This window comes from Lacerta agilis, chromosome 1, assembly GCF_009819535.1.
Source record: "Lacerta agilis isolate rLacAgi1 chromosome 1, rLacAgi1.pri, whole genome shotgun sequence".
Classification (NCBI taxonomy): domain Eukaryota; kingdom Metazoa; phylum Chordata; class Lepidosauria; order Squamata; family Lacertidae; genus Lacerta; species Lacerta agilis.
The window spans coordinates 78,043,867-78,068,909 of NC_046312.1; the positions used below are offsets into that span (position 1 = coordinate 78,043,867).

General features: G+C 44.1%; 1 protein-coding gene across 1 annotated transcript; it reads left to right on the plus strand.

Annotated features, from left to right (window-relative positions):
* Positions 1-1,033: 1,033 nt before the first annotated feature.
* LOC117050968 (acyl-CoA (8-3)-desaturase-like) lies at positions 1,034-23,208 on the plus strand. The gene is made up of 12 exons (XM_033156954.1): positions 1,034-1,332; positions 11,165-11,275; positions 11,560-11,757; positions 12,402-12,503; positions 13,113-13,241; positions 13,654-13,714; positions 15,037-15,113; positions 16,906-17,003; positions 19,124-19,220; positions 21,518-21,597; positions 22,026-22,151; positions 23,020-23,208. The coding sequence occupies exons 1-12, from the start codon at positions 1,105-1,107 to the stop codon at positions 23,069-23,071; spliced, it is 1,359 nt and encodes a 452-aa protein (XP_033012845.1). The 5' UTR covers positions 1,034-1,104; the 3' UTR covers positions 23,072-23,208.
* The last annotated feature ends 1,835 nt before the right edge of the window (positions 23,209-25,043 follow it).

The following is a 25,043-nucleotide window of genomic DNA, read 5'->3' on the forward strand; positions in this document are numbered from 1 at the left end:
CATTTGCCTGCCCTGCTTAGACCCACTTCCTATGTTACCTTAACGGCTCATGCTTAGGGGGCCACTACAGTACCAAGAAGTTGGCCTGGCTATTCCAATTATAGAATCCTTGCTGGATTCAGGAATTAGAAGGGACTCAAGTATACAGCCTAACACCCACCCAGCCACCCAACTTACAACATGCAAGGCCCAGTGGCATCCTCTCACATGCTTCCTGCTCTGGCAGTGAGGAAGTGGGAGCAGAGGTGGTCCTCTTGCTTACTTGCTGGGGAGCAGCAATCTTCCCTGGTGTCACCGCAAGAGAGCGGGCAAATGAGCAGCTAGACTTTAGCTTGCCAGGGTGAACAAGGGCAGGCGAACGACTCAAGAAGTCTGCCACTGCCAAGTGGTGGAGAGGTGCCAATCCGTCTGCAGACAAACAGCTGCCTTTGCCTTGCTGGCTGCCCAGTCACCCGGCTTTTTGTTAGGAGTGGCAGTTTTTTTTGGGCGGGGGAGGTCAGGACTTTTGTTATTGGGGTAGCAGAACCGACAAAACTGGTCAATTAAGTATTTCTATTGTTTTATTTGATCTATTTTATTTCGGGGGGGGGGAACTTACGCCCATGCCCTTCCTGAGAAAAAAAGCTTAGCCAGGGGCAGAGGCCGCGGCTACCTCCTCTGGGCAAGGCCCTGGCCCAGAGCCGCCCGCGGCCATTAGCCTGCGGCACCCGAATGTACATCGATTGAGGCTGCGTTTTTATCGCCAGGGCCAGGCAGGACTCAAGTGCCCGGCTTCGCCTGCCAAAGCGAACCCAAGCAGACGAAGTTCGCTTGCGTCTCCTCAAAACCCCAGCGGCCAGAAGGAAGGCGCACACGTGCAGACCCCACGATTTGCGAACCACGCCAAGCGCGAAATTCTTCCGCTCCGCAACAAAACTGACTCCGGGCTTGTTCGCTGCCAGCCAATAGACGGGTTCAGGGGGCGTGTCCGGCGGAGCAACAAGCCAATCGCACGTGGGGGAGGCCGGGCGGAGAGTTCTACTCTTACAGCCGCGGGAGAAGCGGCATGGCTGAGTTGCGTCTGGGGGCGCGGGAGAGACGCCGCTGAGAACGTCGGAGAACGGGATGGCCCCGCAGCAGAAGCCCAGCGCGGAACTGATCCCGCACCGGCCGCCCTCTTCGGCCATGCGGCTCTTCACCTGGGACGAAATCCAAGCCCACACCAAGCAAGGAGCCCCGGGGCGAGAGATGTGGCTGGTGGTCGGCAGGAAAGTGTACGACGTCCGCAGCTTCTACCTGAGACACCCCGGAGGCTCCCGCATCCTGATGAGCCACCTTGGGGAGGACGTGACGGTGAGATGCGGGTTGGGGATCGTGTGAAAAGTGTGAAGGGTGGTGATGGAGGAGGAGAGATAATTAAGCTGCCCCGTGAAATTGCGTGTCAGTCGGTCCCGCATTCCTGTGTTCTGCTATAAATCCGGAGAGCCTCAGATTAAGGTCTGAGGGACATATGGTGAACGCGTGATCGTCCGTTAGTTGATAAATAACAGTATGGTATGGTAATAAATCATTTAGGAGTCAATTCTCTAGTAACCTGTTTACTGCCTTGTAAACCCAGAAATAACGCTTCAGGTTAAGAACTTTGCCTCAGGATGAGAACAGAATTCATGCAGTGGTGGTGTGGCGGCAGCGGGAGGCCCCATTAGCTAAAGTGGTGCTTCAGGTTAAGAACAGTTTCAGGTTAAGAACGGACCTCCGGAACGAATTAAGTACTTAACCAGAGGTACCACTGTAAATTCCTTAGTCAAGGCGCTGTAATTAAAAATTATCCCAGTTTCATGCTGAGGGAAAATCAGTGCTAAATCCTACTATGTATCCTTGTAACACACACACACACACACACACACACGTAAGATATGTGTGTATATGTGTGTGTGTGTGTGTGTGTGTATATATATATATATATATCTCATTTTGAACTTTTAAAAGGACCTCTCACCTGATACAGTGAGAATAATCTGAGGTCATAAGCACAAATTGTTGTAAATGCCTAGAATATTATATTTATGAATAAATTGATAGGCTGCCAAAGCTGTGCATTTTTCCTGAGGTTGATTGTATAATGGAAACATACTCCTGACTTCAAAGTCAGCAGCTCTGCTGAACCAATGTTTCCCTCAAGATGCAAAGATCCATCTTTGCAGCCCTTTTAATGGGCATCATCTCAGCATCTCCCATTTTAGTCAAAGATTAAATATAAAATATAAAATATCAAATATAAATCTGTGCTTGTCTTTAAACTGCACTGTTTGCTTAAATCTGGCCACTAGTTGAGCAATTGCTTCATCCACCATAATGTAAGAATTCTGTTTGGGAGTTGTCTTTTAGAGATCCATTGTCATGCTGCTTGTGCAATGATGTTTGCTGATATTCGCTACTGATGTGGATGAGGTTGGTTTAACAGGGAGCAGGTGGCCCTCAGATTGCATTTTTATGAGGAGAGGATTGCTTGCCGGCAATGCTGCTGAGATAAAGACATGGCAGACTGCCTATAAATGAGGACTTTTCTGGCCCCATAATGAGTGGAGCCCTGGGCATTGGCCAGTTTGCTTTTAATAAATAGCCACACTGCTGTCACCCTCCAGATGTGGTGGACTCCTAACTCCCATCAGCCTTACCCACCTTAGCTAGGGATGCTGAGCTGCAGCATTTGAACATCTGAAGTGTAACATGTTCTATATAGCATTTTAGGGTTAGAGGAAGCTCATTTGCTCTGCTGATCAGTCCTGGAATGATGCTACAAATTGCAGCTGTGAGTCGTGCATGTTGTTTCAAAAGACATGATCCTAATGACCCTGGAGCAAGCTAACATGAAATTGGGTATTTTCTCTTTTCATTGTCAAAAAACTAGAGTTCAGCAGCCTTGTAATTTACTCTTAATTTGTAGTTGGGTCGTGTCCAACAGGATCTAGCAATTCATGTTGAAGTAATCTCCCTGCATAAAGCATGCACCAAAGCTCCCTGCAGTGTTAACAAATTTTGCTAAAGCAAAATAATGGACAATTTCCTAACTTTCAACAATGCCCCCTAAACCAGCTGCCTTCCTCGCCCTCTCTAACAATAGGCTCCCACGTCACCCTGCTTGACAGCAGGAGTGGCTGCTCAGCACTTAAAATGCACTGCAAATTAATCTGCGTCCTGCCACAAGCACAATCCAGTTTGTTCTCTCTTCCTCCCCCGTCCCCCAGTGACTACCACATTCCAGAAATTATTTCAAGGAAGAATCCAAATGGTTCCTGATGCCAAAGTTTTCTCAAGCTACATCAGCCAGTATTTGAGAACCACAGTCTTACTAGAAAGGTTTTTTAAAGCTCAAACAACAACTTTGTATAGAATTGTTTTTTATTTATTTGCTTTAGTTCTAACCTCCGTCCCCACCCCAAAATAATCTGCCGGCTTGTCAGGGCACCCACTGGCCTACACCAAACCCATGGAGGTATTTCCCAAGCCACTTCCAAAGTTTTTTTCTTTTGTTGTGGCAAGCACTGACTTGTAAGAATTCATTTCTTTATAAGGAAGTGTGAGACTATCGAAGGCTGCATACACACCATACATTTAAAGCCTCCCCCCCAAATAATCCTGGAAACACTACTTTGTTCAGGGTACTGGGAATTGTAGCTCTGTACAGGCAAACTACAGATTCCAGGATCCTTTTGGGGGGAGTGCTTAAAATTTATGGTGTATAAGCTGCATTAAGCCCCTTGCAAAGGGCTCTCTCCCTTTCATTCCCTGCTTCCTCCAGCTCCCACCATCCTCCTCCAGTGGCCGTGCTGGCTGAGGGAAGCTGGAGTTCAACACCATATTGAGGTTGATGCCCCCAGCCTGGAAACTCGAAAGGGTTGCTACCAACGAAACTTCAGGAAGAACATTCTGATGTTAAAAGAGCTGCTCAGCAGTGAAACGGACTCCCTTGGAAGGTGGTGGACTCTCCTTCTCTGGAGATTTTAAAGCAGAGGTTGGATGGCCATCTGCCAGGGATGCTTTAGCTGAGATTCCTGCATTGCAGGGGGTTGGACTAGATGACTCTCAGAGTCCTTTCCAAACTCTCCAATTCTATGATTCTGTGTGGCCTGTTACAATCTGAGACCTACCAAGGAGGCCCTTTCAGTGATTCCATCTTGTGCATCAGGCCCAGACTGTGAAGACGTGAAGATTATTGGGGGTTGCTCCTCAATTATGGGATCCCTTCCCACTTCAAGCATGCCAGCGTCCAAGCCTGAGCACCTTCCTTGAGTGTTGCAATAGCTACTTGTATCTTGGGGCTGGTTCGGGAGCACATGGTCTTGGCAAAAAAGAGGTTGTATTCTATATTATCATTTTTGCCTTTTGGTACCCACTCCTAGCTTTCAGGATGGGGTGGGCTATGAATCTGAGGCCCCATCTGCTGTATATAGTTAAAGCAGTACCACCACTATAAAAAGTCAAAGAATCCTGGGGAAGGTGCTGGGAGTTTTAGGAAATCTTTACAGTATTCCCCTCACAGAACTGCAATTACCAGGGTAATTTAATAGGTGGTGTTTGTGTGTGAAGCATGCAAGCCTGAATCTTATGTTGGCTCATTCCTGTAATAGCAATTCAAGCCCTCCAAATTGCCTAATGCGTTTAGACTACAACATAGTCTTCATTAGATGTAATGATCACTTACCTCCTGAAAAAGGAGTTTCTTTTCCTTTGAGGGAACACTTGCCCCAATCAACTCCCTCCCCCCTGACCTTTATGAACTTCACCTCTGTTTGTTGCTTTGAATATTGCTGTGGATCAGGAACGGCCTCCCTTTTCAATTCGCAATAATTGCACCCTAGATTCCAAGGTGTTGCTTGAGGCAAAACAGTAAATGGTGCCGCCGTCTCCTCTGCCACCGCAGCCTGAGGCAACTGGAGGCATAGGTGCCTGGGGCCCTGGGTGCCTAAGCACCCACAAAATTCCTCATGAAGGGGCTGGGCTCCCACAAATTTTGGTGCCAGGGCCATGCACGCTGCATGGCACCCATGGCCCCGGGCACCAATGGTTGTGGGGCCAAGTTGGCACTCCTGACTGGAGGAGCAGCCTCAGGAAGCCCTGGCACGCTGAAGGTGGCAGTGGAGAAAGAAGGAGGCTGGAGAGGAGCAGGCCCGCTCTTCCCAGGTGGCGCATAGGCGATATGCGCTGGATCTTTCACCCCTCTCAGCTGTCCCTAGCCTGCTACTTGAGGTGACTGCTAATGAACAGACTTGTTCTGAATCTGTACCTTCAGGGCTGCAGGTCAGGAGCAGGGGAATTATAGGCAATTCCAGCCAGGAGATTCTCGTTATAGCCCACAATCCTCGAGTCCTGGGATATCGGGTGACACGAGGGGTCCAGTCTGTGATGTTCCCAGCTGCTGTAAAAACAGCCCCTCTGACTTCCCACAATCTGAGCAACTTGTTGCTGAGGGAGGCTGTGCCATTGTTTTCTGCTTACCTGCCCCAGCCTGCCTTTGCCGATCTTGAAAATGCTGGTCATCTGAATGAAACGGTCATCTGAATGAAACGGAGCCAGTGAAAATCATATGTACCGGTACATAAATTGTGGGGTGATGGTGGCATTTGTCTATGCATATCATTTCTTGATTAAAGTTCTGATTATCTTTGTTGATCAGCAATACATCTTCTGTGTCAGATAAGAAATCATACTGTTTACACAAGCTTTAGAAACCTCTTGCACACAGGTTCCCGCTTTTGATTTGCTCAAATATTTCCCATGACCGCTGATGGAGTAGGTGCTAGTAGTGAGCCCACTGTCACACACCTTCACACCTTTGACTGTGTCTACAAATCCTTTTGGCCCCCACCCCACAACGTTTGATGATCATTTACCTTAATTAGAGGCAACGTGCTCTTGATGTATTTAATTGCTGCAGTGTCATAACTCAACATTACCATTTCAAACTGAAAAATATGTAGGGACTTCCATTTAACCTCCAGCGGAGTGCAGGGCATTCTGGGAGGCACTGCAGTTGAAACAAACCCTATGACTGTTTCCAGATTGATTGTTTCTGTCACTACCCAGTCATCTTTCTATGTCCCATCCACACAAGGAGGAAGTGTGACATAACTGCTGTGGGTGGGGTCTTTTGAAGCTTGGCACACATTCACTATAACACTTGAGGTGGCTGCCATTTTATGACACCCATTAGTTTTATAAAAAAAATCTTGTAATTATTACATAAGTCAGTTTCTCTCTCTCTCTCTCTCTCTCTCTGTATGTGTGTAGAGCAATATAGATTTATATCACCATAATGTTTATAGTATAGCACAAAATATGATAATAGTGTTATACTTTTATAACACTATACTACAATCCTGATTTTTTTTAAAAAAAATTCTGGTTACTGGTGTTTTAGCAACTTGGTTAATGGTGGTGATAAGAGACTTAATTTTTTCCCCAAGGGAAAATAGCATAGAATGATGGTGTTGGAGCACTACAACTCTTTCATTAGTTTAAAAAAGAACATATCCAGAAAATACTTTAATGATAATTAAAAGATATAAAAAATAGTGTCACAAATTGTTCTAATGAATGTGTGCTGAACCCTTTCCTGGTTCATCACTATCCATGTCAAAACCTCCACACTTTTAAAAAGATGAAAGAATGGTGATAAAGGTGGAGATTGCATTGGTCTTCTGATGGAGACCAGACAGTCTGGTCTGAGAAAGATGGAAGAACTAAAGGGTGACAATGATTGAATGGTTTTATTTTTTTACATTTTTAATATTTATATGCTGCTTTCCAATGCAAAGCCCAACATGGCGGCATGTCAATTTCCCATAAAAAGTAGCTGAAAGGATCAGGGCAAAATGCTACATATAGAAACAGAGCCTCCCAATGTCATTGTTGGATTTCTAACCAATCTTATTTTATATCTATATATATATCTTTGCATTGCATTTTCAGTAGTAACAGCATACAAAAAAATGATGATGATGATGATGACATACCAAAAGTGAACAGGAAAAATGGAAAAAAGGAAGAAGAGAGTAAGGGAGAAAACTATATAAAATAAAATTGAGCAAGTTTCCCATTCACCACCTTCCAAGGGAGTTGAGCATCTTTTCCCATCAGTAAGTTTAGCTGGAATCTCCTTTCAACTTGAATCCATTGCTTCAGGTCCTACTCTCCAGAGCAAGAGAAAACAAGCTTGCTTCATCTTCAATGTAACAGCCCCTTAGATATTTGAAGGGGGCTATCATTTCTCCTCTCAGACTCCTCTTCTTCCAGCTAAACATACTCAACTCCCTCAACCTTTCCTCATAAGGCTTGGTTTCCAGACCCTTGATCATCTTGGTTGCCCTCCTCTGCACACAGTCATCATCACCACCATCACAGCATCCTTTTCTAATTTACTTGCCTATGAATTGCAGAGGAGGTGAATTGCAGAGGAGGTAACGCCTCTACTAATTTGTCCCTTTCATAAACTAAGGATTGAGTTGAAAGTACATGTAGGTACATGATCAGACTGGGGAAATGCTCGTTCATGTCCATGACTAATTTCCCATTACACAAATGGGATTGTGTTAATCGCATTTCTTGGTAACCACAACATCCTTTTCTAAGCGCTCACAGACCAACTGTTTAATTATATGTTCAAGGACCTTCCCTGCTATCGATGTCAAACTCAGTGGTTGGGTCTTCTCTCCCAACCCCCACGCCGCCTTTTCAAGATGGAGAATAATATTTGCTTGCTTTCAGTCAGCAGGGACTTCTGATAATTCTGAAAGATTATAGACAGAGACTCCGGGATTGCACAAGCTCCTTTAGGGCCCTGGGGATTTGAATTCATTTAAAGTAGCCAAGAGTTCTCTTTTCCTATCTTGAGCTGCAGCTCCGTCCTTTTATAATTTATTTTGTTATTACCAGGTTGGGCACTGCTTTACATTTGGGTGAAGACAGAGGCAAAGTAGATGTTGGGCATTTCCGTCTTTTCTCTGTCGCTCAATAGCATTTCTCCATGCAGAAAACCTGCTTCTTGCTTGTTCTTCCTCTTGTTTCAAACATAGCCAAATAAAACTCTAAAAATTAATTTTAACCTCTTTTCAAAACAAACAAACAAACAAACAATTCCTTCCAGTAGCACCTTAGAGACCAACTAAGTTTGTTCTTGGTATGAGCTTTCGTGTGCATGCACACTTCTTCAGATACACTGACACAGAAGTCACCAGACCCTTATATATAGTGAGAGAGTGGGGAGGGGTATTACTCAGAAGGGTGGTGGGAATGGGTGATTGGCTGATAGGTGTGGAAAACCTGTTGACGACTGTTAGCGACTGCAATTGGTCTTACAGGAAAAAGCAAGGGGTGAGATGGCTAAAAATGTCATGTATAATGAGATAAGAATCCAATGTCTTTGTTCAGACTAGGTCTCTCCATGGTTTTAAGTTTGGTAATGAGTTGCAATTCAGCAACTTCTCTTTCCAGTCTATTTCTGAAATTCCTTTGTAGTATGACAGCTACTTTGAGATCTTGTATAGAATGTCCTGGGAGACTAAAGTGTTCTCCTACTGGTTTCTCTGTCTTGTGATTCCTGATATCAGATTTATGTCCATTTATCCTTTGGCGTAGGGTTTGGCCTGTTTGTCCAATATAGAGAGCTGAAGGGCACTGTTGGCATTTGATGGCATATAGAAGATGAGCAATTAAATAGTCCTGAGATTGTATGTTTGATGTTGTTGGGGCCAGTAATGGTGTTGTCCGGGTGTATGTGGCAGCAAAGTTGGCATCTGGGTTTATTGCAGGCTCTGGTACCAGTGTCCATGTTAAGTCCTGTTGTTGTGTTATTGTGGGTGAGGAGTTATTTAAGATTGGGTGGCTGTCTGTAGGCGATGAAATGTCTTCCTCCCAGAGCTTGAGAAAGAGAACTGTCATTGTCTAGGAGAGGTTGTAGATCTCTGATGATGCGTTGTACTGTTTTAACTTGGGAACTGTATGTGATTACTAGTGGTGTTCTGTTATTTTCTGTTTTGGGTCTGTCTTGCAGCAAGTTCTCTCTGGGTATCAGTCTGGCTCTGTTGATCTGTTGTTTAACTTCATCAGGCGGATATTTTAGTTCTAAAAAGGTTTGCTGTAGATCTCTTAGGTGAGAGTCTCTGTAGAGTTGGAACAGATGTGGCTGTACCGTAGGGCCTGGCTATATACAATGGATTGTTTGGTATGGTAGCTATGGTAGAAGCATGTAGATATGTTTGTCGGTCAGTTGGTTTACGGTATAAGGTGGTGTCTATGTGTCCATCCTGTATTTTTATAGTAGTGTCAAAAAATTTTTTATAGTAGTGTTCCAATTCTATAGACAGAGACTCTCAGTAAACATCCTGATCTCAGCAGTTTCAGTAAACATGGAATTTAAACAAGAGTATAGGCAGCATAGGACAGTCAGGTGTAATTCCAAATGTCTCTGTCTCATGATTTCAGCCATTTACTTTTGAGCTAATTAATAGATATCAGCGTTTCTACTGTTCCTCCCAGTCCAAATTTGCAATATATTTTTCAATCTTTCCTTCTAGCAATCCTGACACCAATCCTTTCATTTTGTTCACTGTCTTTATTTGAAGAACAGGTTCCCTGCCCAGCCATACATTTGCTGTATATCCAGACTGCCCTATTCCTTCCCATGAATTCAACTCTAGTTCTTTTAGCGTCTCTTTCACTTGCTCATCTTTGTAGATGCTCATTAACTGCACTCAAATGATAGGATCATGCATACCTTGCCTGATAGCTGTCATCGTTCACAAGTTTTGCAATGAATTGCTAGCCCCAAATGGAGATTATTCACCCAAAACACCCACCTTGAAGATGCATCTTCATCTTTTGGGGGGTGGTGGTGGTGGTGTGGAGAAGTGGAAATCCCTGCTTTGCCCCCTCCCAGTCTTCCACACCTGCGTAACGACAGAACTTGAAACACACTGTGACAAATTCCTTTTGCACAACAAGCTGCTTACTGGTATTTCAAAATGACTGAGCCTGCAATAAAAGCAAAAGGTAACCTAGAGCTATTTATACATGCTATTGCGCATGAAACTCAATTGTGCAATCCTATGCCGTGTCTATTCAGAGGTTAGTTCTCATAGGGTAGAGCGCTTTCCCTTGGGAGGCCTGCGCTGCACCCAGCTTCTTACTACTTTGTCACTAGGCAAATACATTTTTGTTTTCCTGGGCATTTGGGCAACAGCCAGCGATAATTGTATTGTAGTGTTAAATCCATTTTATTTAGTACAATTTATTAAAAGTAATTGCACATTTTTTTGTACAGTTACTTTATATTGTTTAATGTGTGTAAATTGCCTTCAGGATTTTCAGTAGGAAGCAATCTGTGAGGGGTGGCCCATTAGAGCAGCTAGTGCACTGGCCTACCAGTCTAAGTCTGACCCCAGCCAGTTCCCCCCTGCCTGCCCTTCTTACCTGCAGCTGGTCCAGGTTTGTCAACTTCCTCCTCCTCCTCCTCCTCCTCCTCCGTTTCTGTTGTCCTTGTAGAACTCTGCAGGGAAAAGAATGGGAGCAAAGCTAAAATGAGCTGACTCTGCTGAGCTAAATGGACCAAGGATCTCAGAGAATTCATAGAATCATAGAGTTGGAAGGGACCCTGAGGATCATCTAGTCCAACCCCCTGCAATGCAGGAATATACAGTTGTTCCATCGGGGATCGAACCTGCAACCTTGGTGTTATCAGCACTATGTTCTAACCAACTGAGTCAGACCATCAGTGTAAGAGAGCTTCCTTTGTTCTAATATTTTTACTTCCGTCAACTTTCCACTGTTTCATGCCTGAGTCTCCTTTTCATAGACTCACATTGTGTGTGTGGCTGTCTGTGGCTGTGTCTGTGTCTTGTAGGCTTGTGTAGTCCAACTCCCTGCTCAGTGCAGGATGTCCAGAACTAGGGCATCCTCAACAGATGGCTGAGGATGAGCTCAATACATGCCACCCGTCTGGCAGTCATCCCACAAACTCATCTGTTGCTTTACTTTCTGATAAACCCACACATTCCTTTAAGAGGAACATTGCCAGAGAAATTGGGGGGCTGGAAGTAGCACCAGGGAGCAGGGCCCACAGTGGCCTCACTCAGTATTTCTTGGTGTTGATTTTGCCTTCCCTTCTTTTCCCCCTGTGGACTTGTAGGATGCCTTTGAAGCGTTCCATGTCGACAAGTCATTGGTGAAGAAGTATTTGAACCCGCTGCTGATTGGGGAGTTGGCACCAGATCAATCTAGTTTGGAACCCAGCAAAAATGTAAGTCTCTCCTAACCCCTGGATGTGAGAAGTGAATCCAAGAAGAAGTAAGGTTTCCCTCTGTTCATGTTATGTGCATTCTGGAGTGCCTAAAGTAAGGTGCCGTGCGCTGGTCTGAACCTGTAAATGGTGGCAACAGGGGCTGATAGAAGGGGAGAAGCCCTGAGCAGAATTAGACATTAAAACTCTGGTCACACCCTCCGCTTGCTGCTCCTAAGGGCACAGGCTACTCCAACTTCTCCCAGAGTAGAGGCAGCTGTCATTTTTAAATTACTTCTTCCCAGGAATCACTGATCATGGACTTCCGTGAGCTGCGCACCACTATAGAGAAGATGGGACTCCTGAAGCCCAACACTTACTTTTTCATGGCGGTGCTCCTTCACATCCTGCTCTTGGATGCTGCGTCCTGGCTCAACTTCTTGTATTTTGGAACCTCTTTACTGCCCTTCACTGTCTCTTTAGCGCTATGCACAATGTCCCACGTAAGTTGTCTTGCTCCGTGAATAAAGCCAAAGGCTGGCCTTCTGTTCTAAGCACCCGAAACCAGCTTCCTCGGTCATCTACTACTACCCTAGTGAAAACAAAATAAAAAATAAAAAAATTCCTTCCAGTAGCGCCTTAGAGACCAACTAAGTTTCTTCTTGGTATGAGCTTTCATGTGCATTCTGAAGAAGTGTGCATGCACACGGAATTTCATACCAAGAACAAACTTAGTTGGTCTCTAAGGTGCTACTGGAAGGATTTTTTTTATTTTTTATTTTGTTTTGACTATGGCAGACCGACATGGCTACCTACCTGTAACTGGTACCCTGGTGAAGCCAGTGCTCATTCTGGAGGTCATCTTTATCAGTGGGATTTTTGTTGCTCCCGGTGTTAATGGGTGCGATGCCAGTCCTTTGCAGTGAGATGTTTGCTTATCCTCGGTGATTTATGAGTTGTATGGGTATTATTCAGAAATTCATGCCTGCATTTAGCCAAGTAGTATGCATGGCACACAGATTACTCTAGAGCTACCACATGCAATGACATGGTGGCTTCTTTTGAATTAAATGATGCAGAAGGGACCCCAAAAGCCGTTCAAATGACAGACAGGCCATTGTTCTAAGCAATCTCCTTTGCCTTCCAGATCCAGGCTTCATGGTTCCAACATGATTTGGGACACCTTTCCGTCTTCCACAAGCCCAAGTGGAACCACCTGCTTCACAAATTTGTGATGTGCCATCTTCTTGTAAGTGCTTGTTTTTGAAAACTTTAATCTTTTTGAGAGAGGTGGGGAGGGTAAGAGAGCTGGATTGATGATCTGAAAATCAAGCTACCATATTTTGGAACAATGTGCATAATACACTAAAAAGGGGGGAAATGTTCTAGTTCTTTGTGGATTTCCGTACCAAAAAACCTGCCAACAACCCTCCCATTGCATGGTGGGTGCATATATACTACAAACAAATCAGTTTTATACCAGGGGAACTGTCTTAGCTTCCCCTAAAGCAGGGATGGGGAACTTTTGGCCTTCATCTGTTACTGGGCTACCACTGCCCCCTTCCCTGACCATTGGCTGTGCTGGATGGAGCTCATGGGAGTTGCAGTTCCAACAGCATCCGAAGGACCACACGTTCCTCACTGCTGTCTAAATGAACCCTGTGTGGCGTAGCAAAGGCGCCTAGAATCCTCTTATTAGTCTCTCCGCTCCCCTCGACAGGACCAGAGTTCCTAGGACTTCCTGCGAAGAGGGAATGACTCTTAATGTGAAATAAATCAACAGCGCAGAGATCCCCTCGGCTTTTTACCTTCAGCTGTGCTGTAGAATTGACTTCTTCTCTGACCTTCCTTTCAACAGGGAGCATCGGCCAACTGGTGGACTCTTCTGCACTCACAACATCACGCAAAACCCAATTGCCACAGCAAGGACCCGGACATCGACATGCACCCTGCCTTGTTTGCTTTGGGGAAGACCCTCTCTGTGGAGGCAAGTTTCATGTTGCTCGCATGCCCTTCAGAAAACAACGAATGCTTCCTGTTTGTTCCTATGCACTACCTATTTGTAGTGTAGCTGTATGTGTGGCAGCCAGATTTCTGCCTTTAAAAAACAACAACACACCAACAAATAATTATATGCCACTTAATATTTTGGGGTGGGGTCGGGAATCCAGGGAACTAAATTTATGTTGACTGGCAAGAAGTCTGTGTAATAATGATACGGTTGCACTCAGGGAAGTGGCAAGGTGCCTGTATGGCTGGGATGGGGAACTTGTGGCCATTCACATGTTGTTGGACTCTAGTGGCAATGGAAATTACAGGACGGCAACATACGAGGAGTTGCATGCTCCCCCTTCTGTAGAGCCATTTTTATCAGAATGTGATCTGATTTGCTTTCACAGCTTGGGGTAAAGAAGACAAAGTATATGCCTTACAACCACCAGCACAAGTACTTCTCCTTCAGTAAGTGTTGTTGTTGTTTGAATTTATATACCACCCTATACCTGGCGGTCCAAGGGCGGTTCACAGAAAAGATCACAATATATAAAATCAAAATGAAAACAATAACCCAATAACACACACCCCTAAAAGAGCCACATTTTAAAAGGGTATAGTGGTACCTCGGGTTACAAACACCTCGGGTTACAAACACCTCGGTTTACAGACTCTGCTAACCTGGAAGTAGTACCTCGGGTTAAGAACTTTACCTCAGGATGAGAACAGAAATTGCATGGCGGCAGTGGGAGGCCCCATTAGCTAAAGTGGTACCTCAGGTTAAGAACAGTTTCAGGTTAAGAACGAACCTCCGGAACAAATTAAGTTCGTAACCAGAGGTACCACTGTATAGGGATGCCAATCAGGTCAACCAAAGGCCTGGTTAAAAAGGTATGATTTTGCCTGGTGCCTAAAGGTGTAAAATGAAGGCCCCAGGTGAACTTCCTTGGGGAGAGCATTCCACAGACAGGGAGCCACTGCAGAGAAGGCCCGTTCTTGTGTTGCCACCCTCCTGACCTCTCGAGGTAGAGACACACGAAGGAGGGCCTCAGAAGATGACTCGGGGTCTGGGTAGGTTCATATGGAAGTATGACTAACTTCCTGCAATGCCATGGGATTTAGTGGAGTCCGTTGGCTTATGGTGAATTCTTATGGTACCATCGTAGTCATGGCCACATGGTAGTGTGTAGCGGCTACATCTGCAAAAACCCTGTGCCCGGCAGGTGGACAGTGCTGTGCACCTCTGTTCTACTTGACCCGTCACTCCACAGCATTCTCATTCTGTTGATAGAAGTTCCTGCCAGAACAGGGTTTCACCCCTGTAATGTGTATTTGCATGCCATACCTGGACCCTAACACCTTGTAGGCCACCACTGCGCTACAGGGGAGCTTGGAAGCACAGGACAAACTGTAGGGGAATCCCTGTGCCAGAGCGAGGGAATGAGTTCGTCTTCCCAGTTAATGGGATCATATGGTTGGATCCAGACTAAATTGATGGTGGCTTAGTTCCATTCAAATCAGTAGGACAAGTTAGTATTGACTAAGTTTAAGCCCCTTTGATCTCACTGGGAACATAGCATGGCTAAGTTAGTCCGAATCCAGCCCACAGTCTATAATATCCTGTACCCTGTGACTTTTAACTCTAGTAGAACCTTTTTTTACTTAAGGCACTGTAGCCCCACCTAAATTATCCACTTTCATCATCTTCTTCCCGGTACATCAGGTTTATTTTACATACTTTGTATTTTAATTATGTGACTAAGTCATCTTTCTTTTGCTATCTTCATCAGCATTGCCACCACTGTTGTTCCCTACCTTCTTCCAATATCACACCTTCTACGTTGCTTTCAAGAAGAATTACTGGGTGGTAAGTATTGCATTATCTGAGTTACCGATGAAGCAACGGAAGAGCCCTCACTCCCGTTCCCGGCTGGCTGCCTTCTTGGGTGTTCTGAGGCATTTTGTGTTTTAATATTTTGTTGGTAGCTGCTTCAAATGGCTGGGGCATCCCAGTCAGATGAGCAGCATATAAATAAAAAAATTATTATTACCATTATCTCTCAAATTCTAGAGCAATCACTAATGCTAGATCCAGTCTTGGCTTTGCTTTCAATAGAAAGGAATACAAATCCCAGAGTATCTTATAAGACACTGGTCTTTCTGTTACTAACAATGTCAAGAAAGCCAGTAGTAAGTCAATGGAAATCTTGCTCACATCCTTCAGTTGATTATTGGTATGGTAGAGCAGTGTTTTTCAACCACTGTTCCGCGGCACACTAGTGTGCCGTGAGATGTTGCCTGGTGTGCCGTGGGAAAATTACTTTATATATAGTCAATATAGGCACAGAGTTAATTTTTTTAACATTTTCTAATGGTGGTGTGCCTCGTGATTTTTTTCATGAAACAAGTGTGCCTTTGCCCAAAAAAGGTTGAAAAACACTGTGGTAGAGTATGGGATCTAGCTCTCTCTGAGCATCTCACATTTCAAAGAAAAGTAAGTAGAGGAGAATCTAAATAAGATCATTTTTATGCTATTTGGTCTATGCTTTTGATATATGTCTAGACAATAGACCCCCCCCCCCAATAATTCAATTAAGTTTGTGGGGAGGATATGTTTTAGAAGATTGAGATAAAGAGATATCTCAATGCCTTGGATTGTGATTATAAAAGGATACATTGCATGAGTTAATGTAGGGTATTATCTTCCCTTTCCTTCCCCTCCATTCTATCTATTCTCATTCTCCTTTGTTTTCTGTTTGTATCAGTATTTTTTATGATGTTTGCATTTCATCTATATTTATCTTTATTTTAAAAATCAATAAAGTTTCATTAAACAAACAAACAAAAGTAGTTTCTGCTCAACATTAGTTAAATGATATTAGATTATGTTATCTTGATGGGTAGAGACTTACGTTGATTTGTACAAAATTTGGAACTTATTTTTCCATTCATTCTGTGTACATACAAAGGCTTCTTCAAAGCTTCAAAGAGCTATAAAGGGCACTGAAAACACCACCATTGTCCACTGTCTCCTGGAAATCCTGCTCAGATGCTCAGGGCTTTCTTTAGCAGATGCGGCACCTGGGTGCAAATATCCATCCAGCACCCCCAAATTACCACAGAGAGTGTTGGGGTGGCCGTAGCTGCGCACTGCCTGCTATGGGGGGGGGGCGCAACTCTCCCCCATGCCACTGCAAGAGAGCGATCCCCTCAGAGGCTTGGGAGGCAAGCTGCGGGCCCACCAGCCTTATGGTTGGAGGGGCGCAGCTGGCGGGCTTGCAGGGAAAGGGGAGGCCGCCGGCAAAGCCGCGCAGCTCCCCCACTTGCTGGGGCACCCCTGAGAAGCCAGCGCCCTGGTGCGACGCACCACTAAACCCTATGGGAAAGATGGCTCTGCAAATGCCTTTCTGAGCTATCAAAACCTAGTCCCCACGCATCCTCAATCATCACAACCTTAAGCACTAGAAACCTGCATGCTAAGCCTATGATCTATTTCTGTGCTTGAGTATTTCAGTCACAGTACTGTGCAATGAACATGGTTTCAACCACAAGGCCTATCAGCAAAAAATTCTGTTGCACCTCTGGGGTAAAGGATCGTAAGGGACAATAACAATGTGAACTAAGCTTTTCCCATTCTGACAGCTTCTTCCTTTTGATAGGATATTGCCTGCATGCTGAGCTTCTTCATCCGATTCTTCATCGTCTATGGGTGTTTTCTAGAAATAAAGAGTCTTCTTACATTCTTCTTTTTGGTCAGGTATTGTACAGCACAAAACCCCTCCCCGATTCAGCTAAAGTTAGTCAAAGCTGCCTTAGTGAAAGCAATGGGACTTGAGTTTGCGTTGACTGACTTATACTTTTAGTTGAATTGGACTTCACCATTACCAACTTCAGCTGGCTTGGTTGGCCATCTATATTTCTGTGGTGGAAATGCCCCAAAATTCAACTGTTTGTGGACTTCAGTCCTACAAGAAGTCTGCAAAATAGCAAGAAAGGTATTAGAAGCATCCCCAGAACTGGTGTTGGAGAAATTTAAAAATAGGTTCCTAGACAGGAGGTATCCTTCCCAGGCACCCAGGATAAAGATGCAGGCCCCAAGTGAAAAGATAGGCTTTATTGAAATATAAATGTGCACAGGATACTCCTTATTTTTGAGGCTGTCTCTATGTGCACTGAGGCCACAAGGCAAGCCAAACAAACAAACAAACATATGACACCCCCAACCCTTTTGTTTTGTATACAGGCAACTCCCAATTTACGCGGGGTTATGTTCCAAGGCACCATGTGTTTAAGTGAAATCGTGTATATTTGAAACACCATTGAAAAAGCCTGCTCCACCTCTACTCTGTTCTTCCCCTTTTTGTGACATTTTTTGATTACTTCCGGGTTCGGTGCAGTGCACATTTGTCTGTTTGCGTGCATATCGGATGCGCCTAAAATGGTTGCTGCCTGTAATTTAAAACTTTTTTTTAATAAATAAATAAATCTGATGTGTTCTGAGTCCACCATAACAATCTATTGAGTACTATGTTTCATATCTGGTCCTTTGATTAAAATGAATTTTCAAAACAAAATCAAAAATTCTTTCCAGTAGCACCTTAGAGACCAACTGAGTTTGTTCTTGGTATGAGCTTTCGTGTGCATGCACACTTCTTCAGATACACTGAAACAGAAGTCACCAGATCCTTAAATATAGTGAGGGAGTGGGGAGGGGTATTGCTCAGAAGGGTGGTGGGAATGGGTGATCAGCTGGTAGGTGTGGAAAACCTGTTGACGACTCTTAACGGCTGTAATTAGTCTTGCAGGGAAAGGCAAGGGGTGAGATGGCTAAAGATAGCTTTGTTATGTATAATGAGATAAGAATCCAATGTCTTGGATTGGATTCTTATCTCATTATACATAACAAAGCTATCTTTAGCCATCTCACCCCTTGCCTTTCCCTGCAAGACTAATTACAGCCGTTAAGAGTCGTCAACAGGTTTTCCACACCTACCAGCTGATCACCCATTCCCACCACCCTTCTGAGCAATACCCCTCCCCACTCCCTCACTATATTTAAGGATCTGGTGACTTCTGTTTCAGTGTATCTGAAGAAGTGTGCATGCACACGAAAGCTCATACCAAGAACATACCAAGCTCATACCAAGAACAAACTCAGTTGGTCTCTAAGGTGCTACTGGAAAGAATTTTTGATTTTGTTTTGACTATGGCAGACCAACACGGCTACCCACCTGAATTTTCAAAGTTAGCTGTAAGTTACTGTACTTTTCTAAAAAAACAACAACAAGGTTTTCTCTTGGCATATTACAAGTAAAAAGTTAAATATTGAGACTCTGAGAGAGCTTAGTAAGCTCAGCCCAACATTTAAAATAGCCAAGTAGGCCAGGCAGGGCTGTTTGGATCCCGTTCCTCCGGTGATGAAACCTTTTCTGTGTCTGACTGTGCCTTACTGGGGTTATTTTGGAGGGCGGAGTCAGGACATTCTGCTTCTTGCAATGTTTTCTGCTGAGTTGCTTACATTTTCTACTGAAGTTTTTCTTTCTTAAAAATGATATAACGGGAAGAGAGAGTTCAGAGCTGCATTGCAATTATGAGTTGAGCAGAGATGGGAAAGGTTTGCTTGCTGCTATGGGACCGTCTATTCACTTTTTGTTTTTTTGTTTTTTCTGCTTGTGGCTTTATAAATAAAATGCGAAAGCCACCTTTTTCAGTTCAGTTTGAAAACATAGAAAAATGAGTGTGATGTTTTCAGGGAGTCAATTTTTTGTGCAAGACACCAGATTTCACTCAAGGCTTAAAAAAAAAAGCATTTTCCCAATATGATTGGATTAGTGAATAACGTTTTTTACTGTATTACTACTCTATTTCCCCATGCAGGATGTTGGAAAGCTCTTGGTTTGTCTGGGTCTCCCAAATGAATCATATACCCATGACTATAGATTATGACAAGAACTTGGACTGGGTGTCTATCCAGGTAATTATTATTTTTTACTCTAGCAACTGTATGGCTATGCATGGGACTGCTCTATATCCTCTCAAAATATCATTCTGGGTTCTGATTCAAGCTGACTGAGATGCTGCACTGAATAATAATAATAATAATAATAATAATAATAATAATATTTATTATTTGTACCCTGCCCATCATATTTATCAGGAAACTGGAGGAAAAGCAGACATGAGTTCAGATAAGGAGGGATGGGCAACTTGTAGCCCTTCAGATGCTGCTGGACTGTCATTAGCACTGTCCATGCTGGCTAAGGCTCATGGGAGTTGTAGTTCAACAACATCTGGTGGGGCCACAGGTTCCCCACTGCCACTTTAGTGGGCTCAACTAGACTAGGGGATCATGGGAGCTGGAGATGCAGCAAAGATGCAGTTGTTTCAGTGAGTAGGCAGGGGGTGGTAAATAAGCAGGAGAGAGCAACAAGGAATTAGTAGGAGCAAGAGGGTAGTTGATTCTGGGGATGGGGAATCCGTGGTCCTTCCAGATGTCACCAGACTCTGGACAGATTCACACCATACATTTAAAGCCCATGACTTCCCCCAAAGTATCCTGGGAACTGTAATCCCTCCTCCTTAATGGCAACCTTATCAAATTGCAGTTCTCATGAGTCTTTGGATGATGCTATATGCCTTGGGTGTGCTTTAAATGTATGGTGTGGGCCTGCCCTCCAACTCCTATCAGCCTTAGCCTTCTTGGCCACTGGTCAGGAATGATGTTAGTTGTAGTCCGGCAACATCTGGAGGGGTTACAGGTTCCCCATCCCTGGGCTGGGCTTAGAGTGTGGTTTAGCAGCAGAAGGGAGGCAGAAAGAACCCTGCAAGTATTTAAGAAGCAAGCAGAAGGAAACAAAGAGCATGGAGAGTAGCTGGTAGCAAGAGGGACCAGAAACATACCCTTGAGAGAATGAGGAACATCTAGATAAGATGTTCAAGAGGGAGAGGGGGTCATGTTGCAACTTGCCACTTTATTTACCTGTTGCTGACTGAGGTCCTTTCTGTTTCCTCTGTGATAGGAAGTTGCCATGTGTCCCAGATCTCTGGGGCTCTTTTGCTGGGAGAGGAAAGAACTCAAGCAGTGGCCAAACTGATGAATTTTGTTTTTTAAAGTATTTTTATTTTATTTATTAAATTTCTATACCACCTTTCACCCGAGGATGACAGAGCAGCTTACAATAGAAAAACACAGATACATAACATAAAAATCATTGTTGATTGTGCTGTAACAATCAAATAAGCCTTTTTTAAATAAGTGGGGGGGCAATGTATTAGGTTGATAGACAAATTAAAAAATGGCTTTTCATTTCCCCGCTCCCTGTAGAATTAGGACCCAGCTGTAGTCCTGTTTGTTTTTAAAAGTAATCCAACCTTTCCACATACTGTGACAGCTTAGTTCAGCAAATGCAACACTCACAAACACATTTGTGTCATTGTGTTCTTATCATCAGTATTCTGTTGTCATTTGACAAGCACCCAATATGAGAGGGTGAGCCTTCTTGGGACCAGAGCAGGGCATCTCCTGGCTGCTGCTAGGACTGGAGTAATAGTATAAGCTGCCAAAAAGAATCAAGTGAAACGAGACAAAACCACCTTCTTTGCTCCTCACAATCAGCCTTGGAATCCTAACATGCTTCAGAGTGGAGCATCACTAAATTTCCCCTTGTCCATAACAGTTGCCCACCACAGTATCACAGTGTAGCAGCAGTTCTCCTCTGTAACCCAGAAGGACTAATGAAACAGACGGCCAGCATCCCTTCCCTAATGAAGAACAGTCTCTAGTTGGGTCTGAGGGCTGTAACAGTGAAAAGTGGGGAATGGGCAACATGGCAGACATGGGACCCACTGTAGGCTCCTTGGTAATGTGAGGATTGCAAGAATGTGGTGCTGACATCTAGTCGGTTTTGCTAACTGGGAGGGATTTGGTAGTAACTTAGGGTTGAATCCAACAAGGTCGTTGTGCGAGCAAAACTTCTGTTCACACAACAGCATTTCCCTGCCCCCTTCTCCCTCTGTGCCCCACTGCCAAATCTGCTCTGGAGGGTTGAGGGGGAACTCAGGGAACGTTGGGAGGGATGTGGTGGGGGGAGAGAGGGAGGGGAAGTTCTTTTGCATTGAGTAGAAGTTGTTCTGCTTGCACAATGACTTGGTTGAATGCAACCCATAGCTGTCATACCAGGAGAGAGAGAGAGAGAGAGAGAGAGAGAGAGAGAGAGAGAGAGAGAGAGAAAGCTGTCAATTGCTTCAACACCCACCCACTTGTTATTTCAGCTCCAGGCGACATGTAACGTTGATCATTCCTGGTTCAATGACTGGTTTACTGGGCACTTGAATTTCCAGATTGAACACCAGTAAGTATGGACCACAAGGAAGTGCTTTCTCCGGGTTGTATGTAGGTGAGTGGAACCCTGCTCACACAATGGGGCTTTTCTGGCGCTTACCCTACTGCCCCTTGAAAAGCAACTCCCTAGGGATGCAGGACCCTCTGGAATAGTGTGGGAGAGGCTACACTGGGAAAGAGAACGCAAGAAAAATCAGCGGCGTTGCCTTGTGCAAGTAGACGAGCTGTTCCAGTTGTGTGAAACTTCTTTGGATCCAACCCAATGCATCCTAGGAATTTTTTTCACGCTGTGTGATTCTCTGTAGGAAGAACAAACGCCCAGTATGTGAAGCAATTTTTCTATTGTTCGGTTTTCTGGATGAGTGCCTTGTCTATGATTTCTACACCTAATGTGATTAGCAGAACTTGAGGCAGAATTGTTTTGGTTTTCCCTGCCAGTCTTTTCCCTACGATGCCCCGGCACAACTACTGGAAGGTGGTCCCTCTGGTGAAGTCTCTGTGTGCCAAACATGGCATTGAATACAAGTGCAAGCCCCTGCTGACAGCCTTTGCAGATATTTTACGGTATGTATCAAAGGAGAAACGTGGCATAAAGATACAGATGTACAGTGGGAAGACAAGGCAGCTTACTCTCATTTACTGCAGGGGTGAATAAACCAGTGGCATGATCAGACCGGCCAAGCAGCTTTTAGCATCCCGCTGCTCCCATCCAATTTTACTGGCACTGCTTTTGCAGTTATTTTGGCAAGCCACTGCTGTCGAGAGCCAGATGGAGCACTCAGATACATGGGAATGCTGTAATGCTTCCAGTCTGCTCCAGTGTCTCCCAAGTTCTGACACTGGGGCACCCATTTCTGTTTCTGGAGCACCCTCAGTGGCAGTGGGGTGCCTCCCCCCGCAGAAGACACAACTGGTAATAATTGGCAGGGGCTGGCCAGCAAACTGCTCAACTGTTTTAAAGGAAAAGGTGCATTTCCAGAAATGACACAACTAAGTATGACTTGGAAGCATCATTTTCAGTGTTTCAGCAGCCTTTCCCAGGCCTTCCTGAATTAGTCATTTCTGCAGCATTTAATTCTGGTTGCTTTCATGGTTTCCAACTGGTTTTTTTTTATTACTTGTGTTTTCTATTCCTGTACATCCCTCAGGTATTTTTTTAAATAAAGGGTGATTTGTAAATTTTGAAATTAAAATAAGTAGCCGCCACACCCCCTTTCATCATTCTTGCAGCTGGTTTGTGGCTGGCTCATGGCCATACAGCTCTAGTGGCAGAAAAAGGTTGACTACTGCTGAGCTATAGATTTCTGCTTTCTTGATCTTTACCCAGATTCCTGCCTCTCTATTTAACTTGATTGGATCTCGGGCAACTTACCCTTTCTTTTCCACAACACTTAATTAGTTTTCTCCCACCCCACCCTTTCTCTCACTGCAGTTCCCTGAAGGATTCTGGAGAGCTCTGGTTGGATGCCTATTTGCATAAATAAGTACTGGCTTTACAGAAAACAAGATTCATTCACAATCTCTCCACAGATGCCTTGGACCAGCAGATTGCCTTGAACGTTTTTCCAACTCCCAGTGTTTCATTGTTTCCTATTTATAATAAAGTTTATGTCTGATACCATGCTTTCTCTATTTTGTACATCTCCTTTTGAACCTGGAAGTAAAAGTACCATTCAGTGAAAGGAAGAAAGGGTGGGGGTATATGCACCAGAAGGAAAAGACTGTGCGCTCTTTTAAAGGGCTTCTGTTCTCCAAATGATTTGAGATGTCATATGCTTATTCTCTGAAGACCCAATCCAGGTAAAAATTCTGTATGCTTAAGCCCATTGCCACAAGTCATGTGCCATTTACCTGGATGAGTAGGCTGTTGGGATCCTATGTTGCTACAGCAGGATTGTTGTGATGTTATGTTTGGTGTGAATCACATGAGTCTGAGTTAGACTGTGAGAAAGCAAGTTGGTCTTATCTCTTCCGTCTGAGTATGTTTATTGTGTTTTAGTTTCTCTTTTAGCAGTGTAGCGGTTCTGTATTGTTCATAGAACAGACGTGCTTATGGAGTTTCTGTATATAATACTGTAAATAAAGTTGTTTAGACTTACAGATGAGTCTTTCTTCTTGCTGAGAATTGCCAGAAGATACCGGTATTGTTTGCTCTTTTCATGAGAGAAGTTGCAAACTGCGGGCACTCTGGACTGAGGGAGGATGCCAGCCAGACACTCCGGAGCCCTGGGGGGTTTGCTGTCCGGCCCCAGTGAGCCTTTTTGCTGACATAGGCAGCTCCTGGTCCAAGAAAGGTTCTGTACCTCTGCTGTAAGGTTTATGCATTTTTTCAACACCTGGTTTACACAATGAACAAGTACCAGGCCACAAAGTTTGGCTTATCCCCTTGAGATTGTCCCTGGATTCTTGGTTGTTTTTACATACAAAGGTCCCAGGTTCATTTCTTGGCATCTCCAGGTACAGCTGGGCATGTTCTATCTAGAAAACCTGGAGCTGCTGCCACTCCATGTAGACAGTACAGAGCTAGATGGGTCTAACTCAGTATAAAACACCTTCCTATGTTGTTTCTGTCACTTACAATGAGGGTGACTTGCAGAAACGACATATGGGTATAGGTCATATTCTTTTCATGATAATCATGCCTATGTGAGTTATGAAAGTATGAACTAATTTTTAATCAAACCCATCAGCTAGCTGTTAAAGCAAAAAGGTCAAAGTACTATAGTAACACCTGAAGTAGACAGATATTCTGGACTATCATTCCCATTATCTCTGCATGTTGAATTGGGACTGATGGAAGTTGTGGTCCAAAGTTTATGGGAGGTACCATGTCTTAAGGCCGGCATAGGCAAACTCCAGCCCTCCAGATGTTTCAGACTACAATTCCCATCATCCCGAGTTAACAGGACCAGTGGTCAGGGATGATGAGAATTTTAGTCCCAAACATCTGGAGGCCCGGAGTTTGCCTGTGCCTGTCTTAAGGCATGCCAAAGGCACAATCCTGTTTAGACAGCTGTATATGCCTATTTTTATTCCCAACGAACAGAACCCAAACAAAATTCTAGCTTTACTGTCTCAAAACCTTGGCTACTTTAAATCAACAAAACTATCACAATTATATTATTTTGTTTCATATCAGTCTGTTATAAAGGAAGATTAAATAATCAAAAAGGAGCTTTATTGTATAGTTACTACAAGTCTTAAAACAGAAAAGTGCTAGTGACAGGATTGCTTCTACATTGGTTCTTAAGTTTTCACCCTGGCACTAAAACCAACACAAACATAAATACGGAAAATAATAACAGAACATTACAATTTGGTTTTCTTAACCTGAAGGCCAAACAGAAGCGGTTTCATTTTTTGGTGGTATGTGTTTAAGAGCATGTGGTAAATAAAATTGGAGGGAAAATTTCTGGTGTAAAAAACCCTCACGTACACACGTCTTCTACAATGCAC